Source organism: Hyla sarda, chromosome 2 (assembly GCF_029499605.1).
Source record: "Hyla sarda isolate aHylSar1 chromosome 2, aHylSar1.hap1, whole genome shotgun sequence".
NCBI lineage: Eukaryota > Metazoa > Chordata > Amphibia > Anura > Hylidae > Hyla > Hyla sarda.
Window position 1 is genome coordinate 245,902,261 of NC_079190.1, and position 19,764 is coordinate 245,922,024.

The 19,764-nt window shown below is 41.2% G+C and overlaps 1 protein-coding gene across 1 annotated transcript in view; it reads right to left on the bottom strand.

The window, feature by feature from the left end:
* Positions 1–19,764, bottom strand: part of PPM1E (protein phosphatase, Mg2+/Mn2+ dependent 1E) — a 195,136-nt gene that overhangs the window by 23,175 nt on the left and 152,197 nt on the right. Inside the window, exon 4 of the mRNA XM_056556873.1 lies at positions 18,393–18,581. Coding sequence (XP_056412848.1) covers positions 18,393–18,581 — 189 coding nt within the window. The remainder of the gene's footprint in view (positions 1–18,392; positions 18,582–19,764) is intronic.

Here is a 19,764-nt window from a genome sequence, read left to right on the forward strand (position 1 = left end):
CACATATTGGCCATAAAAAAAAACCTTGATGGATGTTGGAATTTTGGGGTCCTGTTTGTTCTCATATCTGTCGAAGTTATAAGAAGCTTTTCAGACTTAGATCAGCCCTTAAATACCCAGGTATCTCTCAAAACACATACTGGTCAAATGTTCTCCGTCTAGTCTATGGCTGCCCTACTTACAATCCCCAATGCTGTACAGTTCAATGAGAGTAACTAGCCACTGAGCATGTGCAAGCAAAGTACTTTAATGATGAGTGCTTGTAGTCTGCAGGTGGTCATGTGACACACAAGGTGCGATCCATATACAGCTGTCATGGGGCAATTGGCATCAGCCTCCTGCAGGGTTTTGCCTTTCTCTCAATAAACACAGTAGGGTTTTAGGTTGAATTTGAAGGACTCCTTTTTTTCAACCTATTTTTCAAAACTATTTACCTATGAACTATTAGGTATGGCAACTATTAAAGGAAATCTGTCAGCAGTATCACCCGCACTAAAGCTGTCACGCAGCCTTGTAGAGCGGGTGATGCTGATCAAAACGATACGGACGGAGTCTAGATTCGCCCAGCAATCCGCCGCAATTCTTTTTATGCAAATGAGGGCCTTGGGGCATGAGGCATGGGCAGACGCCGGGCGGGCGCTCCACCCAGCTCATCAATATTCATAACCCCTCCCTGCTCTTGCGCCCCATGTTAGTGTAAGGCACATGCGCCATTCACTAACACGGGGCACAAGAGCAGGGAGGGGGTTATGAATATCGATGAGCCGGCAAGGAAGATGTCAGCTCCGCCCATGCCCCAAGGCCATCATTACATAAAAAGACAAAGGCGAATTGCGGTGGAATGGCTGGGCGAATCTGGATGCCATGAGTATCGCTTTGAGCAGCATCACCCGCACTACAAGCCTGTGTGACAGCTTTAGTGCGGGTGATACTGCTGACAGATTTCCTTTACAGTGTATTGTCCAGCACAATGATTATTATTTTTTTTATACACAAATGGGCAATGCTGCTATAAATAAGAAAAGGAGTAATACTCACCTTGGCGGCTGCAGTCACGTGTTACACCAACAAGTAATGGCTGGACCCAGATAAACAGAGACCAAAGGGGAACCCAGAAAGCATTGACATGAGAGCGGGGGATGGATAAGGCGAGTGTTACATTTTTGATATTTTATAGCACTTTAAGATGAAATTATGGGGTTAAAAGAAAGAATCCTACATGATACACAGCTATGGGAACACCGAATAGTGTGGACATATATGGGGGCATCTATCATCAGTGATGCTTTCCAACTGGCATGACTGAGCCAAGCAATAGGTTTTATTTACGATGTCAATATGTGAGATAAGATCAGGGATGCAACAACAATTTCAAAATTTCAAGTGTATGGTGGTAGGGCATAGGGGTATGTTTTTGCCCCTCTAGATTATCATCCTACGGTGCTATATTCAAATACTTTCTTTAATTGGTGATCTTATGTCCTCAACTCTAATATAAAAAGAATAATCTTTAAAGACTCCTTTGCAAAGCTGTCCCTTATTTAAGTCATAGCAAGAAATGTACTGCTCTCTGCTACCTATATCATCCTCTTACACTAGTACATTTATATGCCTACACCATCAGCAGCAAACATTAGTTGAGTTGTTCTTTTCTGTCTAAGTGCTCTCTGATGACACCCGTCTCGGGAACTGTCCAGAGTAGAAGCAAATCCCCATAGCAAACCTATTCTACTCTGTGCAGTTCCCGAGACAAGCAGAGATGTCAGCAGAGAGCACTGTTGTCAGACTTCAGCAGCAGATTATTGGAAGGATTACGATTTTTTAATAGGAGTAATTTACAAATCTGTTTAACTTTCTGGAGCCAGTTAATTTTCCTGTAATACCCCTTTAAAGTTAACACACTTACAACATCAGGGATCAGACTTATCCACAATCCCAACCTTTTAACCCCAGTGTAAAACTAAGAGGCATCATACACTGCAGTACAGGAGCACAGCAGGGCATTGTAGGAGGTGATCAAATGTTCATAGGGCCAAATGGGAAAAGAATGGTTAAAAAAGTAACATATTTAAAAAGGTATTATTATGAATTTATTTAATTTTTATTTATTTATTTATTCAATTTATTTTAAAGCAATATAAATTTGTTATCGCCATTATTATAACAAATCTCTTTCTCAGCAGGAGCTCAAAGAACTTAAAAGGGGTATTCCGGTGGAAAACTTTATTTTTTTTTTTTTTTTTTTTTTAATCAACTGGAGCCAGAAAGTTAAACAGATTTGTAAATTACTTCTATTAAAAAATCTTAATCCTTCCAGTACTTTTTAGGGGCTGTAGACCACAGAGGAAATGCTTTTCTTTTTGGATTTCTCTTCTGTCACGACCACATGCTCTCTGCTGTCAATTTTAGGAACTGTCCAGAGCAGGAGAAAATCCCATAGCAAACCTATGCTGCTCTGGACAGTTCCTAAAATGGACAGCAGAGGTTAGCAGAGAGCACTGTGGTCGTGACAGAAGAGAAATCCAAAAAGAAAAGCATTTCCTCTGTAGTATACAGACCCTAAAAAGTACTGGAAGGATTAAGATTTTTTAATAGTTTACAAATCTGTATAACTTTCTGGCACCAGTTGACTTAAAAAAAAAAAAAAAAAAAAAAAAAAAAATAATAATAAATGTTTTCCACTGAACCATCCCTTTAATCTATTGTACAATATATCCACAATTATTATCCCTTTTTTTTTCTTTTTTTTTTTTGGTGGAGCGAGCCAGTGAGTGTTTGCCAACACCTTAGAATTCTATCATAAATGCTTTTCCTACTGCAGCTTCCACTAGCAGAAGCTCACTGCATACAGATTTAAACTTCTAGTATTTAGTCAAATTTGTGAAATGGGGGGGGGGGGGGGGGCTGAGGAGTTTGAATTAAGCTCTTACCCCTATAAAGTTTTCATATTAAATCTAAATAGGTCAACAGTTCTTAGAAGACTTAAGCAATAACTTAAAATTATAGGTATACATGTATCCCCTATACTCCCATTGACCACTATCAATACCATTTAAACTATAGTGTGGAGATTCCTGGTGGTCATACATGGAAATATACATAATTATGAGTTAATATAAAGTCAGAAAATAAAATCAAGAAGACAAAATAAATAAAATAAGAAAGGACAGAAAAGAAGGAAACTTTGTCCCAGTCATTGTCTCCGGTGGAATAGTGTTTTATTTAAGGTCAGATAGAGAATAATGCTATTTGACCATATAAAAAGATTTGGAGTGAAGGAAATTGGAAAACTGAAAATAATTCAAAGAACTGAAGCCATTGCTAACAGTAAATATAAAATAATAAAAGCTTCAAAATGCCAAGTGACGGGAGTGGGATTTGTTTTACTATATCTACAGTACAACAATATTAAATACTTAATGAACATATGAGATGCAAATAGTAGTATCAGTATATATACATCATTATGTATGTGACAGGATATTATATGGTGTATAATGTATAGCTTGCAGAATATCCAGTATATAACCCACAGTTACTGCCTTTTCCGATGGGCCCTGACTTCCGCCTATGAATTAGAAGGGCTGCTTGTAATCTTCTTGGAGAATTGAATTCTGCACAGTATTAATCACTCTTGACATCTGAGATATAATTAACTGCTAGATGGAGGATAGAAGGAGCAACCAAGAGCTCTTTAAAGAAAATGATAAATGAAAGAATTAGGACCCGTCTGAATTTATTTTCCTCCTATAATCGTTTGTGGACTCTCAAAACACAGACACACTATTAATATCTACACCGCTCTAAGCTCTGAAAGACTATCCAGAGGCCTCAATGATGACTTAAAGTCTAACTGAAAATGTGAACATTTAGTAGTGAAGGCCTCCCATGTCATTCTCGCAGGGCTCCATGAAACGGAGGTATGGGGAGCTACATTAGCTGTCCTTATGCGTGCATGTGACATCAAGGGAACAATGTGATCACCATAAGTTTTCTTTTCCTGACTTACAAAATACAGACTCTATATAAACCTCTTTATTCTTCTGTGTTGTTATTGTTATAGTGTTTGCATTGGATTTCTCAAAACAGATCTGTGACAAGCATGCCTTTTGCTAACCAGATGCCAAAAAGGACACTATTTTAGAATCCTAGTGTAATGGCAAAAGACCTTGATGTGTGTGAATTCATCCTTAAAGAGTTATTTACTAGGGATCGACCGATTATCGGTTTGGCCGATACTATCGGCCGATAATCACGATTTTGGGCATTATCGGTATCGCCAATTACCTTGCAGATAAGCCGATAATGCCCCGCCCCCCGCACCGCCCCCACCACGATCGCCCCCCCCCCCTCCCGACCCGCTGCAACGCGTCGCACCCCCGGCCCCATTGCCTCCCCCATCCCCGGTTTTATAATTACCTGTTCCTGGGGGCCAGGGGCCACGCTACTTCTGGCTCCTGCTGCGTCCTGCCTTACGTTGTGCGCAATGACGAGTGACGTCACCGTCAGTGCGCACAGTGACAGCTCAGGAGGACGCCACCGGAGCCAGATGTAGAGTGGACCCCGGGAACAGGTAATTATAAAACCGGGGATGGGGGAGGCAATGGGGCCGGGGCGGTGCGGTGGGGGGTGCGACGTGGGGCCGTAGGCGGAGCGGTGGTGGGAGGAGCGGTGCGGCAGTGGGGGTGATAGGCGGTGATAGGACTCAGGACCCCCTGACAGGCAGGGGGAGAGAAGCAGGTGGCGGCGGCGGTCTATGGCACAGCAAAAGCCACTGCAGTTCATTGATTTAAAGCGCCCGCTTTAAATCAATGATCTGCAGCGGTGTCAAGGGGGATAAATAGCCGGTAAGTTATACCAGAAAATCGGTATGTTATCGGCTATCAGCCCTAACCTCCACCGATTATCGGTATCGGCCCTAAAAAAACGATATCGGTCGATCCCTAGTATTTACCATATTACACTTTTCACAGCAACCTTAACATTTAGTTAGGTTTAATAAAATCAAATGTCTGCCTTTGAAAAAATAATGCAGACACGATAACCAGAAATAGATAACTAACGCTACAAGTACCCAGCTGAAAACACGTTATCCCCAATCCAAAGGATAGGGGATAAGATGTTAGATTGTGGGGGACCCGCCACTGGGAAACCTCGCAATCTGCAGGCCGGCAGCAGCGGCCTGCAGATTCCACATTCGTGACGCCATGCCCCCTCCATGTCATCAGGCATGGAGCGGAGTTCGTTCCGTGCACCGAATGACAGGGGTGCCAAAGCGGAGATCACTGGGGTCCCCAGCGGCGGGACCCCTGAGATGCTTTGGTTAGGGGATAACATATTTTCAGCGGTGTACCCCTTTAAGCCTGTAATGCTTCATTGACACACGTGCCTTACTAATTTCTTCTTTACTTCTATTAAAAAATCTTAATCCTTCCAATAGTTATTAGCTTCTGAAGTTTTCTCAAGACCCAAGATCTTGGAGGCAAACACAGCTTTCTGACACTGGGCTGTACAGTGTGACCCAAAATCCGTTGGTAATCCTCAGATTTCATGATGCCTTGCACACATTTAAGGCACCCAGTGCCAGAGGCAGCAAAACAACCCCAAAACATCATTGATCCTCCACCATACTTCACTATAGGTACTGTGTCCTTTTCTTTGTAGGTCTCATTCCGTTTTTGATAAACAGTAGAATGATGTGCTTTACCAAAAAGCTCTATCTTGGTCTCATCTGTCCACAAGACATTTTCCCAGAAGGATTTTGGCTTACTCAAGTTCATTTGGGCAAAATGTAGTTTTGCTTTTTTTATGTCTCTGTGTCAGCAGTGGGGTCATCCTGGGTCTACTGCCATAAAGTTTCATTTAATTTAAATGTTGACGGATAGTTCGCGCTGACACTGATGCTCCCTGAGCCTGCAGGACAGCTTGAATATCTTTGGAACTTGTTTGGGGCTGCTTATTCACCATCCGGACTATCCTGCGTTGACACCTTTCATCAATTTTTCTCTTCCGTCTACGCCCAGGGAGATTAGCTACAATGCCATGGGTTGCAAACTTCTTGTTAATGTTGCGCACTGTGGACAAAGGCAAATCTAGATCTCTGGAGATGGACTTGTAACCTTGAGATTGTTGATATTTTTTTTACAATTTTGCTTCTCAAGTCCTCAGACAGTTCTCTTCTCCTCTTTCTGTTGTCCATGCTTAGTGTGGCACACACAGACACACAATGTAAAGACTAAGTGAACTTCTCTCCTTTTTATCTGCTTTCAGATGTGATTTTTATATTGCCCACACCTGTTACTTGCCCTGGAAGAGTTTAAAGGTGCATCACATACTTGAAACAACCTTATTTATCCACAATTTGGAAAGGGTGCCAATATTTTTGGAGCTTGGTGTGACATTATGTCCAATTTGCTTTTTTCCCTCCCTTTGTTTTGTTTAGTAACAATAGACACAAAGGGAATAAACATGTGTATAGCCAAACATGCGTTACTGCAATCATTTTCTGTGAGAAATACTTCATTTTCTTGACAAATTTCAGGGGTGCCAACATTTACGGCCATGACTGTATGTGGATGATTTGCATATGGAACATGCCTGCTATGTTTATTGTACACTCCTGTTATTATCTTGATAAAAATTAAAATAAAGGATTAAAAAATAAAATTAAAAGGTCTGTCTTTGAAAAATAATGCAGACATGACCTAATTTCCTTGTTTCTGCCTTTTTATCCTCCCCCTTTTTATATGAAAATCTATGCAATGGGTAGGGCTTCTGATTGTCACATTATATGCTTTGACCTCCATTTCCCAGCAGTCATTAGTGCAGATGTTCATTCTTGTGCTGCATAGTTAACGTCATCTATCAGGCGAATGTAATTGTCATAATAGTAAAATTATCTCTTCTCTTCTCACGCAGCCTACAATGTTATTATAGGGAATAATATCCTTCCTGCCTCCCCTCCTGCCAAGTGAATAACAGTTCTAACAGTGAATAACAAGTTAGAACAGTACATAATGCATATTTACCTCATCCTGGTCAGTGAATATTCAGACAGCCAGAGAATACATAAATATGTATTTATGTATTGTCTGCAGTGTAGCAGCTGTATGCTGCAGGATATTTGGCTGTATAGTCAGAGTGTATGAGGAGATCTGAGCAACTGCGCATGAATGACCAGAATAGAGAACTGTCTACAGGACATATCTCATGGCAACAAGGAAAAAGCAAAAGGGCTTGATACGGCCGCCTTTCAGAAGCGATTGATTTCTGATAATTACTTGTATTTGCAAATATGTTTAATTTCACATGATGTTTCAGTTTAGACCTATTTATCTTCATCGTAAAACCCCTTTAACCCCTTAAGGACAAAGCCCATTTTCACCTTAAAGACCAGAGCATTTTTTGCACATCTGACCACTATCACTTTAAGCATTAATAACTCTGGGATGCTTTTACTTATGAATTTGATTCAGAGATGGGCATTCATATTAGAACTACCCCATAAATACCTCATAAATGACCCCATTATAAAAACTGCACCCCTCAAAGTATTCAAAATTACATTCAGAAAGTTTGTTAACCCTTTAGGTGTTTCACAGGAATAGCAGCAAAGTGAAGGAGAAAATTCAAAATCTCCATTTTTTTTACACTAACATGTTCTTGAAGACCCAGTTTTTTAAATTTTACGAGGGGTAAAAGCCCTCCAAAATGTGCAACCCAATTTCTCTTGAGTAAGAAAATACCCCATATGTGAACGAAAAGTGCTCTGTGGATGCACTAGAGGGCTTAGAAGCAAAGGAGCGACAATGGAATTTTGCAAAGCGAATTTTGCTGAAATGGTTTTTGAGGGGCATATCGCATTTAGGAAGCCCCTATGGTGCCATAACAGCAAAATTACACTCCTCATGGCACGAAACATGGGGTACAGTGAGCCTTAACACCCCACAGGTGTTGGACGACTTTTCGTTAAAGTCGGATGTGTAAATGAAAAAAAAAAATTCCAACTAAAATGCATTTTTTTCCAGAAATTTACCATTTTTACAAGAGGTAATAGGAGAAAATGCCCCCCAAAAGTTGTAACCCCATTTCTTCTGAGTATAGAAATACCTCATGTGTGGACATAAAGTGCTCTGTGAGTGCACTACAAAGCTCAGAAGTGAAGGAGCCATATTTGGCTTTTTGAAAGCAAATTTTGCTGAAATGGTTTTTGGGGAGCTTGTTGCATTTAGGAAGACCCTATGGTGCCAGAACAGCAAAAAAAATTATAAATAAATAACACCTGGCATACTATTTTGGAAACTACACCCCTCAAGGAACATAACAAGGGGTACAGCGAGCCTTAACACCCCACAGGTGTTTGATGATTTTTCGTTAAAGGAAAACTGACAGCTTGCTCCCCCCGCACTAACCAGCGCTACTCGCTGGTAGTGTGGGGGACGCTAATCAGTTTGATGCATACCATGCCCAGATCCACCTCGCCGTTCGCCCGTTATCTTCTTTCTTCTTGATATGCAAATTAGCTGCTAACTGGCACGGGCGGGGTTACTGCCTTCATCTGGCACTGTGATGTAACCGTTGCCCGGCCCGCAGCACAGCAGGGCTTATGAACATTCATGTTCTCCCTCATCATCTCTCTCTCCCTCCCCGCTGATTTCAGGACTCAACTGTGCATGTGCTGGCTTCCTGTCTACACTCGGAAGATGCTTCAGCGCAGTGGAGTCCTGAAATCAGCAGGGAGGAGAGGGAGATTATGAGCCAGAACATGAATATTCATAAGCCGGGCGGCAGTTATGTCACAGTGCCAGATGAAGACAGTAACCCCACCCGTGCCAGTTAGCAGCTAATTTGCATATGAAGAAGAAAGAAGATAACGGGCGAACGGCGGGGTGGAACGGGTGAACATCATGGCACACTATTTGGGAAACAACACCCCTGAAGGAATGTAACAAGGGGTACAGTGAGCTTTTACACCTTCCAGGTGTTTGACAAATTTACGCTAAAGTTGGACGTGAAAATGAAAATTTTTATTTTTTTTTGCATTTACACCCCACTGGCGTTTGACAGATCTTTGGAACAGTGGGTTGTGCAAATGAAAAATTACATTTTTATTTTCCCAGACCACTGTTCAAAAAATCTGTCAGATCCCTGTGGGGCATAAATGCTCACTGCACCCCATGTGTATGTTTTTAGTTTTTTTTGGCGTTTAGGTCAGAACCGCTGTAACGATCAGCCACCCCTGTGCAAATCACCTCAAATGTACATGGCGCTCTCTCACTCCTGAGCCTTGATGTGCGTCCGCAGATCATTTTATGTCCGTACGAGAAATTGCATTACAAATTTTGGGGGTCTTTTTTTCCTTTTACCTCTTGTGAAAATGAAAAGTATCGGGCAACACCAGCATGTTAGTGTGAACATTTTATTATTTTACAATAACATGCTGGAGTAGACCCCAACTTTACCTTTTTATAAGGGGTATAGGCAATTTCTCCCAAGTACGGAAATACCCCATGTGTGGCTCTTAACTGTTGCCTTGAAATACGACAGGGCTCTGAAGTGAGAGAGCGCTATTGCACATTTGAGGCCTTAATTAGGGATTTGCATGGGATGGACCCGGTTGCAAGAATTAGACTTGCCTCTGATACCAAAATTACCCTACGGCACTGTTTTCCAAACAGGGTGCCTCCAGCTGTTGCAAAACTCCCAGCATGCCTGGACAGTCAATGGCTGTCCAGCAATACTGGGAGTTGTTGTTTTGCAACAGCTAGAGGCTCCTTTTTGTTAACAGTGCCGTACAAGACGTTTTTCATTTTTATTGGGGGGCCGAAGGCCCGATGTTGCCGAAGTACAACTCCCCGCATGCCTGGACAGTCTCAGCATGCTTTGAATTGTAGTTTTGCAACATCTGGAGGGCTACAGTTTGGACACCACTACACAGTGGTCTCCAAACTGTTCTCCTCCAGTTGTTGCATAACTACAACTCCAAACATGCCCTTCGGCTGTCTGGGCATGGTGGGAATTAAAGTTTTGAAACTCCTAGAAGCAGCAGTGAAGATCACTTTACAGCGATCTTCACTGCTGCCTCTGACGTCACCGCCGCTGCCTCTACTTGCCTGCGCCTCCTTTCTGCAGCCGGTCCCCGCGTGTCATCAGGTAACTGCCGCCAGTCCCCCCTCCGCATCAATGGCCCCCACACCATCGCTGCCATCTTCCCCCGCTCTTCCCAGACTTCCAGGGGCAGGCAGAGCAGGGGATATGAACTTTGGTGTGCTCCTAACCTGAGTCTGCCTGTCTGGTCTGCGCTGTGGTCCCGGAGAAACAGCGTTGTAGCTCTCAGATCAGCCGCAGGGGCTAGCATGTCTGCTTCCCTGCTCCCAGCAAGGCAGCCTGTGCCACAGCAGCGCCACCAGGTTTTAGGGGGGCTGGGGGGAGGGGTCGAGGTAGGTGTCACATTCCAGTGGGGGAGATGGGTGTCATATTCCGGGGGTGGGGGGAGATGGGTGTCATATTCCGGCGAGGGGGGGGAGGGTGCCTGTCTCTTCTTCCGGGCAGCAGTATCCTTGTGCGCACACCCCAGTTGCTGCCTCGGGCCTGGAGGGGGAAAAGGGGGGGGGGGGTGGGGTGATAATGCAGCAGATGTAGAGTAACCAGATCAAATTCTTAAAAAAAATACATTTGGTTTAACATTAATAGGACAAGCAGGAGCCTCCCCCTTCTGAACATCAAATTAACATAATTTTAGTTTTCATTAAGCAAAATAACAGATAATAATCATAAAAAAAAAATGCAAATACATTTTAGACCTCCTCTCATGTTGTGGGTTTTATAAGGGGAAAACCCGACTAGTTTTAGTTGGATTTTTTTAAATAAATTGGTGGCATTTTTGCAAATCATCGGGGCACGCCCCTTTTTCGGGTTCTTGAGTGAAAATGTCGGGCTGGTCAGGAATGTATGTCGCGTATAGTGGCAAGTTGTCTGCGCCACGGAGAACACTATGCGCGCCATGGCACAGACACCATGCGCCAATAAAGTCGCAAAAAAAACGACGAAAGACTGTCAGGAAAACATTAGTAAATGAGCCCCAATAGTTAGTGGAGCCATCAAATTATATCAACTTTATATTACTAAATCAATGATAAATTGAAATTATGATTGCTGTCAGATTCATACATAAATTGGCGTTGGTATGCGTGCTCAGGTATGTCCTTCATATAAGGATATACTGGCTAATGTCTCAATTTTAACATCATTTTGAGGGTTAGTCATATGTTACTGTCTACATCTACCACAGTAGTGCACCTAAATTCATGTATTATTCTATAAGTTACACATCCACACCGTCTATCTGGTGTAGGATGCCATTGTGGCACTTGTAGTCCACTGCAGGCATCCTCCATTGTATGCATTTTTATGCTGGGGATCGCCCTTAGCAACAGACCACAAGGGCAGGATCTGCTCCCCCAGAATAAATGCACAACTGTATTTGGGGTTGAGCATTTCCTACCATTTAACACCACATTTTTTTCTTGTTGCTGTCAGATTCACTAACGATCTTTGTTATAATGCAAAGTTACTATACTTATTTGGTAATGGATTAGCTCATCCTTATGAGTTGTACCGGTAAGTATGTATATATAACTATAGCAAATCCATAGTTGTAGGTACAATTTGGTTTCTAACACCTGCGAATTGATGCGACTCAGTTTTTTTATAATGTTATGTTGTTTATGGATAAATCATCTTTATTTATCATTCGTTTACATGACCGGAGTCTATTTTCATCGGGATAATTATATATATATATATATATATATATATATATATATATATATATATATAGCAATGAGAGTATATATTATATATATATATATATATATATATATATAGAAAAAATGCAGGCAGCACACCACAGCTTGTATCAAAAAGGAAGGTGAGTTTATTTCATGATGTGATAGAGACTACGTTTCTCCAGCCTCACGCTGGCTTTCTCAAGTGCACCCCTTTTCTCTTTCTGCCATATATTTTTGGATGTGCTGTTTCTATTGCAATTTTATATATATATATATATATATATATATATATATATATTATATATATATATATATATATAAATATATATATATATATATAAATATAATATATATCAGGACTTCACTAAAAGTGTTTGTGCAGTATGGTCTGCACAACGAATAGGAAAATCTAGGAGGAAGTCCAGTCGGCACTCCTGTAATAGATAAGTACATAGTGCTCCCCCACTGGTTAGTTGGGATCAGGACTGTGATAGGAGAATGAGATGTCATACAATGTTTACATGAATCACTATTGGCTGTGAGATACAAATAGTTGACATGCTAGAGATACTATTGGCCAAATAAATGAGTGATATAATAGAGGGAGGTTATAAAACCTCCTGTCTGCGTTTTTTGCATATCATAGCCCAATAGTCTCTTGGCAAAGCCCCAAACGTGGTGTAACGTTGAGGGTGGGCTCTGTGCAATGTTTTTATCACAATAGTGCGAGCAACATCCAATTATTATAGGACCTCAGCTGCAGAGGGGCCCTGTATAGCCTTCACTGTGATATATACTGAGCTGTTTTACAGCAGTTTTTTTTTTTTGAAAATTCTGTGGCTTCTTCCTATTCAGGGAGCTGCCAAACAGTGACTGGTTTTTAAAGTGTGTGTTTCACATTTTCTAATTTGATATAATTTAATAAAGATAAGGCTATTAGTTGCACACAAATAATTAGTGGTTGGGAAATTTAGGGTTCTAATGACCACCTCATGGGGGTTTATAGTGTATATTTATAAGATAATACCGTACAACTACAGGTCTCTCTAAAATGCACATGATACCCTCTCTTTCCAAGGTCCTTCTTCTATGATTACTTAGTCTGGTAGGGCATCCAGCTCTTGGAAGAGCCCTGGTTGTTTTAAATGTCTTTCATAAAAAAAATGATGGAAGCCACTGTGTTCTTGGGAGCTTTCGGTGCAGAAAAAATTGTATCCTTCTCTAGATCTGTGCCTCCATAGAATCCTGTTCAAGCTCCACAGACAATTCTTTCTTCCTTAGGTCTTGGTTTTTGCTCTGATATGCATTGTCAGCTGTGAGTCCATATATAGAAAGGCCAATGTCATTCTAACTCATACACAAACCAACCGAATTTACCACAAGTGACTCCAAATAAGGTGTAGAAACATTTTATGATTAAGAGAAATAGGAGGCCCTAAGACCTATATTTCACGCATCATAGCAAAGGATCTGAATACTAATGTACACACAAAATTTACTATCGGCAGGACAATTTTATTCTTGTACTAATGCTGATGCAATAAGATACTGTCAAGATCCAGACAGGGGCCTGATAGCACTAAATGGTTCGATAGCACTAGATGGTTGATATGACTGCAGATAGGACGACAGCTAATGATATACAGTCATGGCCGTAAAATGAAGTATTTCTCACAGAAAAGGATTGCAGTAACACATGTTTTGCTATACACATGTTTATTCCCTTTGTGTGTATTGAAACTAAACCAAAAAATGGAGGGAAAAAAAAGCTAATTGGACTTAATGTCACACCAAACTCCAAAAATGGTCTAGACAAAATTATTGGCACCCTTAACTTAATATTTGGTTGCACACCCTTTGGAAAAAAATAACTGAAATCAGTCGCTTCCTATAACCATCAATAAGCTTCTTACACCTCTCAGTCGGAATGTTGGACCACTCTTCCTTTGCAAACTGCTCCAGGTCTCTCTTATTAGAAGGGCGCCTTTTCCCAACAGCAATTTTAAGATCTCTCCACAGGTGTCCAATGGGATTTAGATCTGGATTCATTGTTGGCCACTTCAGAACTCTCCAGCGCTTTGTTGCAATCCATTTCTAGGTGCTTTTTGATGTATGTTTGGGGTCATTGTCCTGCTGGTAGAACCAAGATCTCGGAAGCAAACCCAGCTTTTTGACACTGGGCTGTACAGTGCGACCCAAAATCTGTTGGTAATCCTCAGATTTTATGATGCCTTGCACACATTCAAGGCACCCAGTGCCAGAGGCAGCAAAACAACCCCAAAACATCATTGAACCTCCACCATATTTCCCTGTAGGTACTGTGTTCTTTTCTATGTAGGCCTCATTCTGTTTTTGGTAAATGGTAGAATGATGTGCTTTACCAAAAAGCTCTATCTTGGCCTCATCTGTCCACAAGACATTTTCCCAGAAGGATTTTGGCTTACTCAAGTTCATTTTGGCAAAATGTAGTCTTGCTTTTTTTTTGTCTCTGTGTCAGCAGTGGGATCCTACTGGGTCTCCTGCCATAGAGTTTAATTTCATTTGAATGTTGACGGATAGTTTGTGGTGAAACTGATGCTCCTTGAGCCTGCAGGACAGCTTGAATATCTTCGGAACTTGTTTGGGGCTGCTTATACACCATCCAGACTATCCTGCCTTGACACCTTTCATCAATTTTTCTCTTCTGTCCACGCCCAGGGAGATTAGCTACAGTGCCATGGGTTGCAAACATCTTGATAATGTTGCGCACTGTGGACAAAGGCAAACCTAGGTCTCTGGAGATGGATTTGTAACTTTGAGATTGTTGATATTTTTCCACAATTTTGGCTCTCAAGTTCTTAGCCAGTTCTCTTCTCCTCTTTCTGTTGTCCATGCTTAGTGTGGCACACACAGACACACAATGCAAAGACTAAGTAAACTTCTCTCCTTTTTTTCTGCTTTCAGGTGATTTTTAGATTGCCCACACCTGTTACTTGCCCCAGGTGGGTTTAAAGGAGCATCACATGCTTGAAACAATCTTATGTTTCCTAAATTTTTAAAGGGTGCCAATAATTTTGTCCAGACCATTTTTGGTGTGAGATTATGTCCAATTTGCTTTTTTGTCCACCCTTTTTTTGGTTTAGTTCCAATGCACATAAAGGGAATAAACATGTGTATAGCAAAACATGTGTTACTGCAATCTTTTTCTGTGAGAAATACTTCATTTTCTTGAAAAATTTCAGGGGTGCCAACATTTACAGCCATGACTGTATAAATACACCCTTAAGGTGCCTATACACATTAGTGAAAGGTCAGCCAAAGCCACCAAATGACTTCTGTTTGGGGGCCTCTTGACTTTCCCCCAACAGATAATGATGGGAAAGGTCAAGCATGTTGGATTTTAACTGCTGGATCCTATTGCCACTGAAAAAAAAACTGTCTGGCAGAGGCTTACCCCTCCTCTTTCTAAAAGTCACACATGAACGAGCTGAATGTCTAAGTGTATGGAGGTAATTAGAGTATTAGCTGTCGGCCATTGTTCATCGAAGGTTTATGGCCAGCATCACTTATTAGGCAAACTTGTGTACAATATTACCACCAGTCTATAGAACTGGCTAATGGTAAGTCTTCAATAATGGTTGTATATCTGCAGTCAAACACACCCTACCACCACATTTACAATTGATCACATAGATGCTCTGCTAACACTGACACTTTTTTTTTTTGCATCACTTACGCAATCTGAAAAAATAAAACAATGTAAAAGATAGAACAGCATGTGGGTATTATTGTCACAGATGACAGATGGAGAAGAACGCAGTATTGGTACATGAGATCCACTCTAAAATAATGTCAGAAACAGACAGGAAACAGACTTGGAAACAGAACTTCTAATGCCAACGTTATCTTAAAAAAAAAAAAATTACTGTGCAGAGCACCTCGCAGAATGTAAACCTGTCACTCTGATAGAACTGTTAGTATAATACTCTCACTTGACAAGAAAAGTGTTTCTGAGTACATACAAACATCAGAAAAGTGTCCCTAAAAGGCAAATGACAGAGCAAAGGGATAAACAACACATAAAGGCTACACTTGGCAGCTTGTGCCTTTTAAATGTGTTTTGTTTCCCCTTTTTTATAAAGTATTAAGGGTGGTACAGAATGGACTCACCGTTGTCATGGTAAATGGTAGCCATTTGTTTATAGGGAGATTGGTGGTTATTCTGAGGCATATAAAATATGTTTAAATGGTAAAAAAAATAATAAATAATTAGTTACATATTTTCTACAATTTAAAGGGATGTTAAAAGGGGTTGTCCAGCGAAAGAAACATCCTGTGTATGGTGTCAAAAAGTGTAATAAAGAAAATTACTCATATATTGTTAGTAGCCATTTTGCACGGATCTCTCCATATCAGCTATGCTCTCTCCCTTGTAGCTGTGACATAGTCGGTCGGCCAGAGCTCATGTCTCTGCTAACCCCCGACACCCCCCCCCCCCCCTGTATGCTCAGGAAGAGGAAGAGACTTAAAAGGGGTACTCCGCTGCTCAGCATTTGGCACAAACTGTTCCGAATGCTGGAGCCGGCGCCAGGACCTCGTGACATGATAGCCCCGCCCCTCATGACATCACGCCCCACCCCCTCCCATAGACTTGCATTGAGGGGGTGGGGCATGATGTCATGAGGGGGTGGTGCTATGATGTCACCAGCTCCAGCGTTCGGCACAGTTTGTTCCAAACGTTGAGCAGCGGGACCTATCCTCCTTCTACAGGCCAGATCGACACTTTGAAAATATTAATGTTTATGATCCCACACGGTGAACTGTATAAACGTAAAAAAAAATTCCAAAAGCCATAAATGCTCTTTTTTTGGTCACAGGAGAGATGAGTTGAGAGTGGAGCTCTGTCCTCCCATAAGCAAAAAAGTCAGTGCTTGTGTGGGGCCTGAGGAAAAATTTTCTCCAAATGGTGGCAGCAATAAACAAGTGCTAGTAAGTAAAAGACACTGAGACATTGAGATGGTTACAAAATAAAAGCAATGTGTTTCACGAGGGGAACCCCGCTTCGTCAGGCTTGGCAGAGCTCCACTCTCAACTCATCTCTTCTGATGCCATATTGACATCTCTGATGGCTGGGCTGCCACGAGGATTTATAAGAGTGTTTTTATGACTTACATCCGTGCTGATCAGTGTTGTGCCTGTAATGCAACACAAATAGGAGAGTGCATTTTCCACCTTCTCTCACATCAGCAATCACGAGCCATCTCTGCTGTAAAGGGCAAATTACTCCATCACTTGTTTTAAAGATTTAACAGCACTTAGCGCCTATATTCTGTTTCTTTTTTTTCTGTATTTCTACACTTTTTCTGGTCACAGCAAAGATCAAAAAAATAAAAAGTGATCCAAAAGTCCAATCAAAATTGGTACCAATATAATCTACAGATCATGGTGCAAAGATTGAATTATACAACTCTGAAAAAAAAGTTATAGAGGGGAGAATAGGGCAATTTTAAACATAATAGAAAAACTATGTAAACATGGGTATAGTTTTAACAACATTGATTCACAGAATAAAGATACTGTTTTACCGTTACGTAAAACAGTTAAGTTGTAAAATTACAGATTGTTTTTCAATTTCTTCCACAAATAATGCATTTTAGCTTTCACTGTACATTTAATGGTAAAATGAGAAATAAAAAAGTGTCATTACAAAGTACAATTGGTCGCACAAAAACCAAGCCCTCATGTGCTAAGGGCTTAGCGTCAAATTTGTGGGGTGGGGGATTAAGAATCTGATTGTGGAGGGGGGATATGGTGCGACTGCTGGGACCCCCCACGATCACTTGAACAGGGTCCTTGCTCTTTCAGCTGCATGAAGCAGACCGCTTTCCCTCAGAAACTCCTTACACAAATGAACGCTAAGGGGGAGATTTATCAAAACCTGTCCAGAGGAAAACTTGATGAGTTACCCATAGCAACCAATCAGATCACTTCTTTCATTTTTCACACGCCTTTTCAAAAATGAAAGAAGCGATCTGATTGGTTGCTATGGGCAACTCAGCAACTTTTCCTCTGGACAGGTTTTGCTAAATCTCCCTGTTGTAAATGTTTGTGTTCTCTATTGACAGAAGGGGTAAGTACTGCCAGACACCTTATCTCTTTCAGAAAATATAGATTAGTTATAAACTATTAAATGGTGTTCAAATGTGGGCATTCAGTTTTATAAGATCCAACGGGTGGTGCATCCACAATTATGTGGAGAATGAACAGGTCATGGTGGAGATACTGAAAATGCACAGCCACCAATGACATCAAGTCAATTGCGCTGGTTTCTATAGAAGAGTTGCCATTAATGCCAGTGCTAGGCTTGCTCTAATGTGACATGTGAAATATCTTTAAATTCTATTAAGAGAAAACCATTAAAAAGGGTATGCCTGGATTAGGGTAATAGATTTTATTACAATTTGGTTACGGATCTTATAGAATTCAGTTGCCTTGGAAAATAAATACATTCACAGACTCCTGTATATTCCTCATCCAACTCCATCCCCTCCCCCTCAGCTCAGTTCCGGTTTTTAAAGAGCACAACCAATAGAATAAACCCAAGTAATAATTCAGCATACTGACCTCACGGGCGGCTTTCTTTATAAAGCTTTCATCTGTGATGCGGAATGCCCTACACAGGGCTTCAGCTGGGTCCTGTGGGAACACTTCTTGACGTACCAAATTCACATGCAGGTGGATAGAAGCATAAATAGCTGCATCTACCCCTCCGTGTCCATCAAACACAGCAAAGTAAGCTTGCTCCTCTTGGTCCTATGGGGTGTAAAGAAAACAAAATGATAAACATCCACACAACTTTTTTTATTCAGATTATCAGCATGTATTATACATATTTTACATACTACAGTAGATGGATTTCTGACTGTGATGTCTTTATTGTCTAGTAGTGTTATTCAATATTAGAAGTTCAGTCTCAAGAAGATAAAGAAGGGGGGTGATTCAAGATATGCAGAAGACAATAGGGGGTGTCGTGGAAATATTAAATTGTCACATTGCCTTTATGGTGGCTTTATATTGTGCAATATGGCATAGATTCATGTGTTGTCATCTGGGCACCATAGCTGCAGATGTGGTTATTGATGGCACATGGGAGGTGTCATATCTTCTGTAGGCTGAATAAAGCCTTGTATCCTAAGGCTGACTATGTATGGGCGTGGCTTTGTACGGTGTATGCGGGAGTGGCTTTGTATACCCTACCTTTGTTAGATATAAATAAACAACACACACTAGCAAGGGGGATTCTTCCTGAAGCAGGTGAGTGAAACCGCGTTGCTGGATCACAATATGTTTGTGCTTATCAACTATGGCGAATTCGCTATCCTGGCAGACCACGCTGCGCCTGAATTATTACAAGTCTGGATTCCTACAAACAGGTGCAATACTCTACACATGTCTACTACAGACACTAGGGTGCAATGCTCTGCAGTCTGCACATACCCCCATGTGTACAGCAGTGTACAGACAAGGGTGCAATGCAGTCTGCACACATACCATTATGTGTATAGGAACGTGAATTTTACCAATAAAGACACTAGGGTCTTAGCAATGAACAGACAATGTTTTATTTTAATTTGAATATTTGGCATAGCCTTAACAATTGGATCAATGTTAGTGGGAGCGGAACAAACACCCTCCGGGAGCGGGCGGTAATGGTCAGAAATTCATCGGGAGAGGGTGGGAGCAGGATTAAAAAAAAGAAAAATTCACAATCCTGGCAGACCACACTGAGCCTGTATTATTACAAGACTGGATTCCTACAACATTTGGCGAGCCAGGTAGGAGGCAACTGTGTTTCAGTAGCTGCATTTAATGGATAATCTGTATGCTTTGAAGCCGTAATTCTGACCGGTCTTTTAAAGTAAGAAAAATGTTATTTCTTTTTGTGATTTTCTAATTTGATTTATGGTTCAACTTAGTTTTATAGCCAGTGATTGTG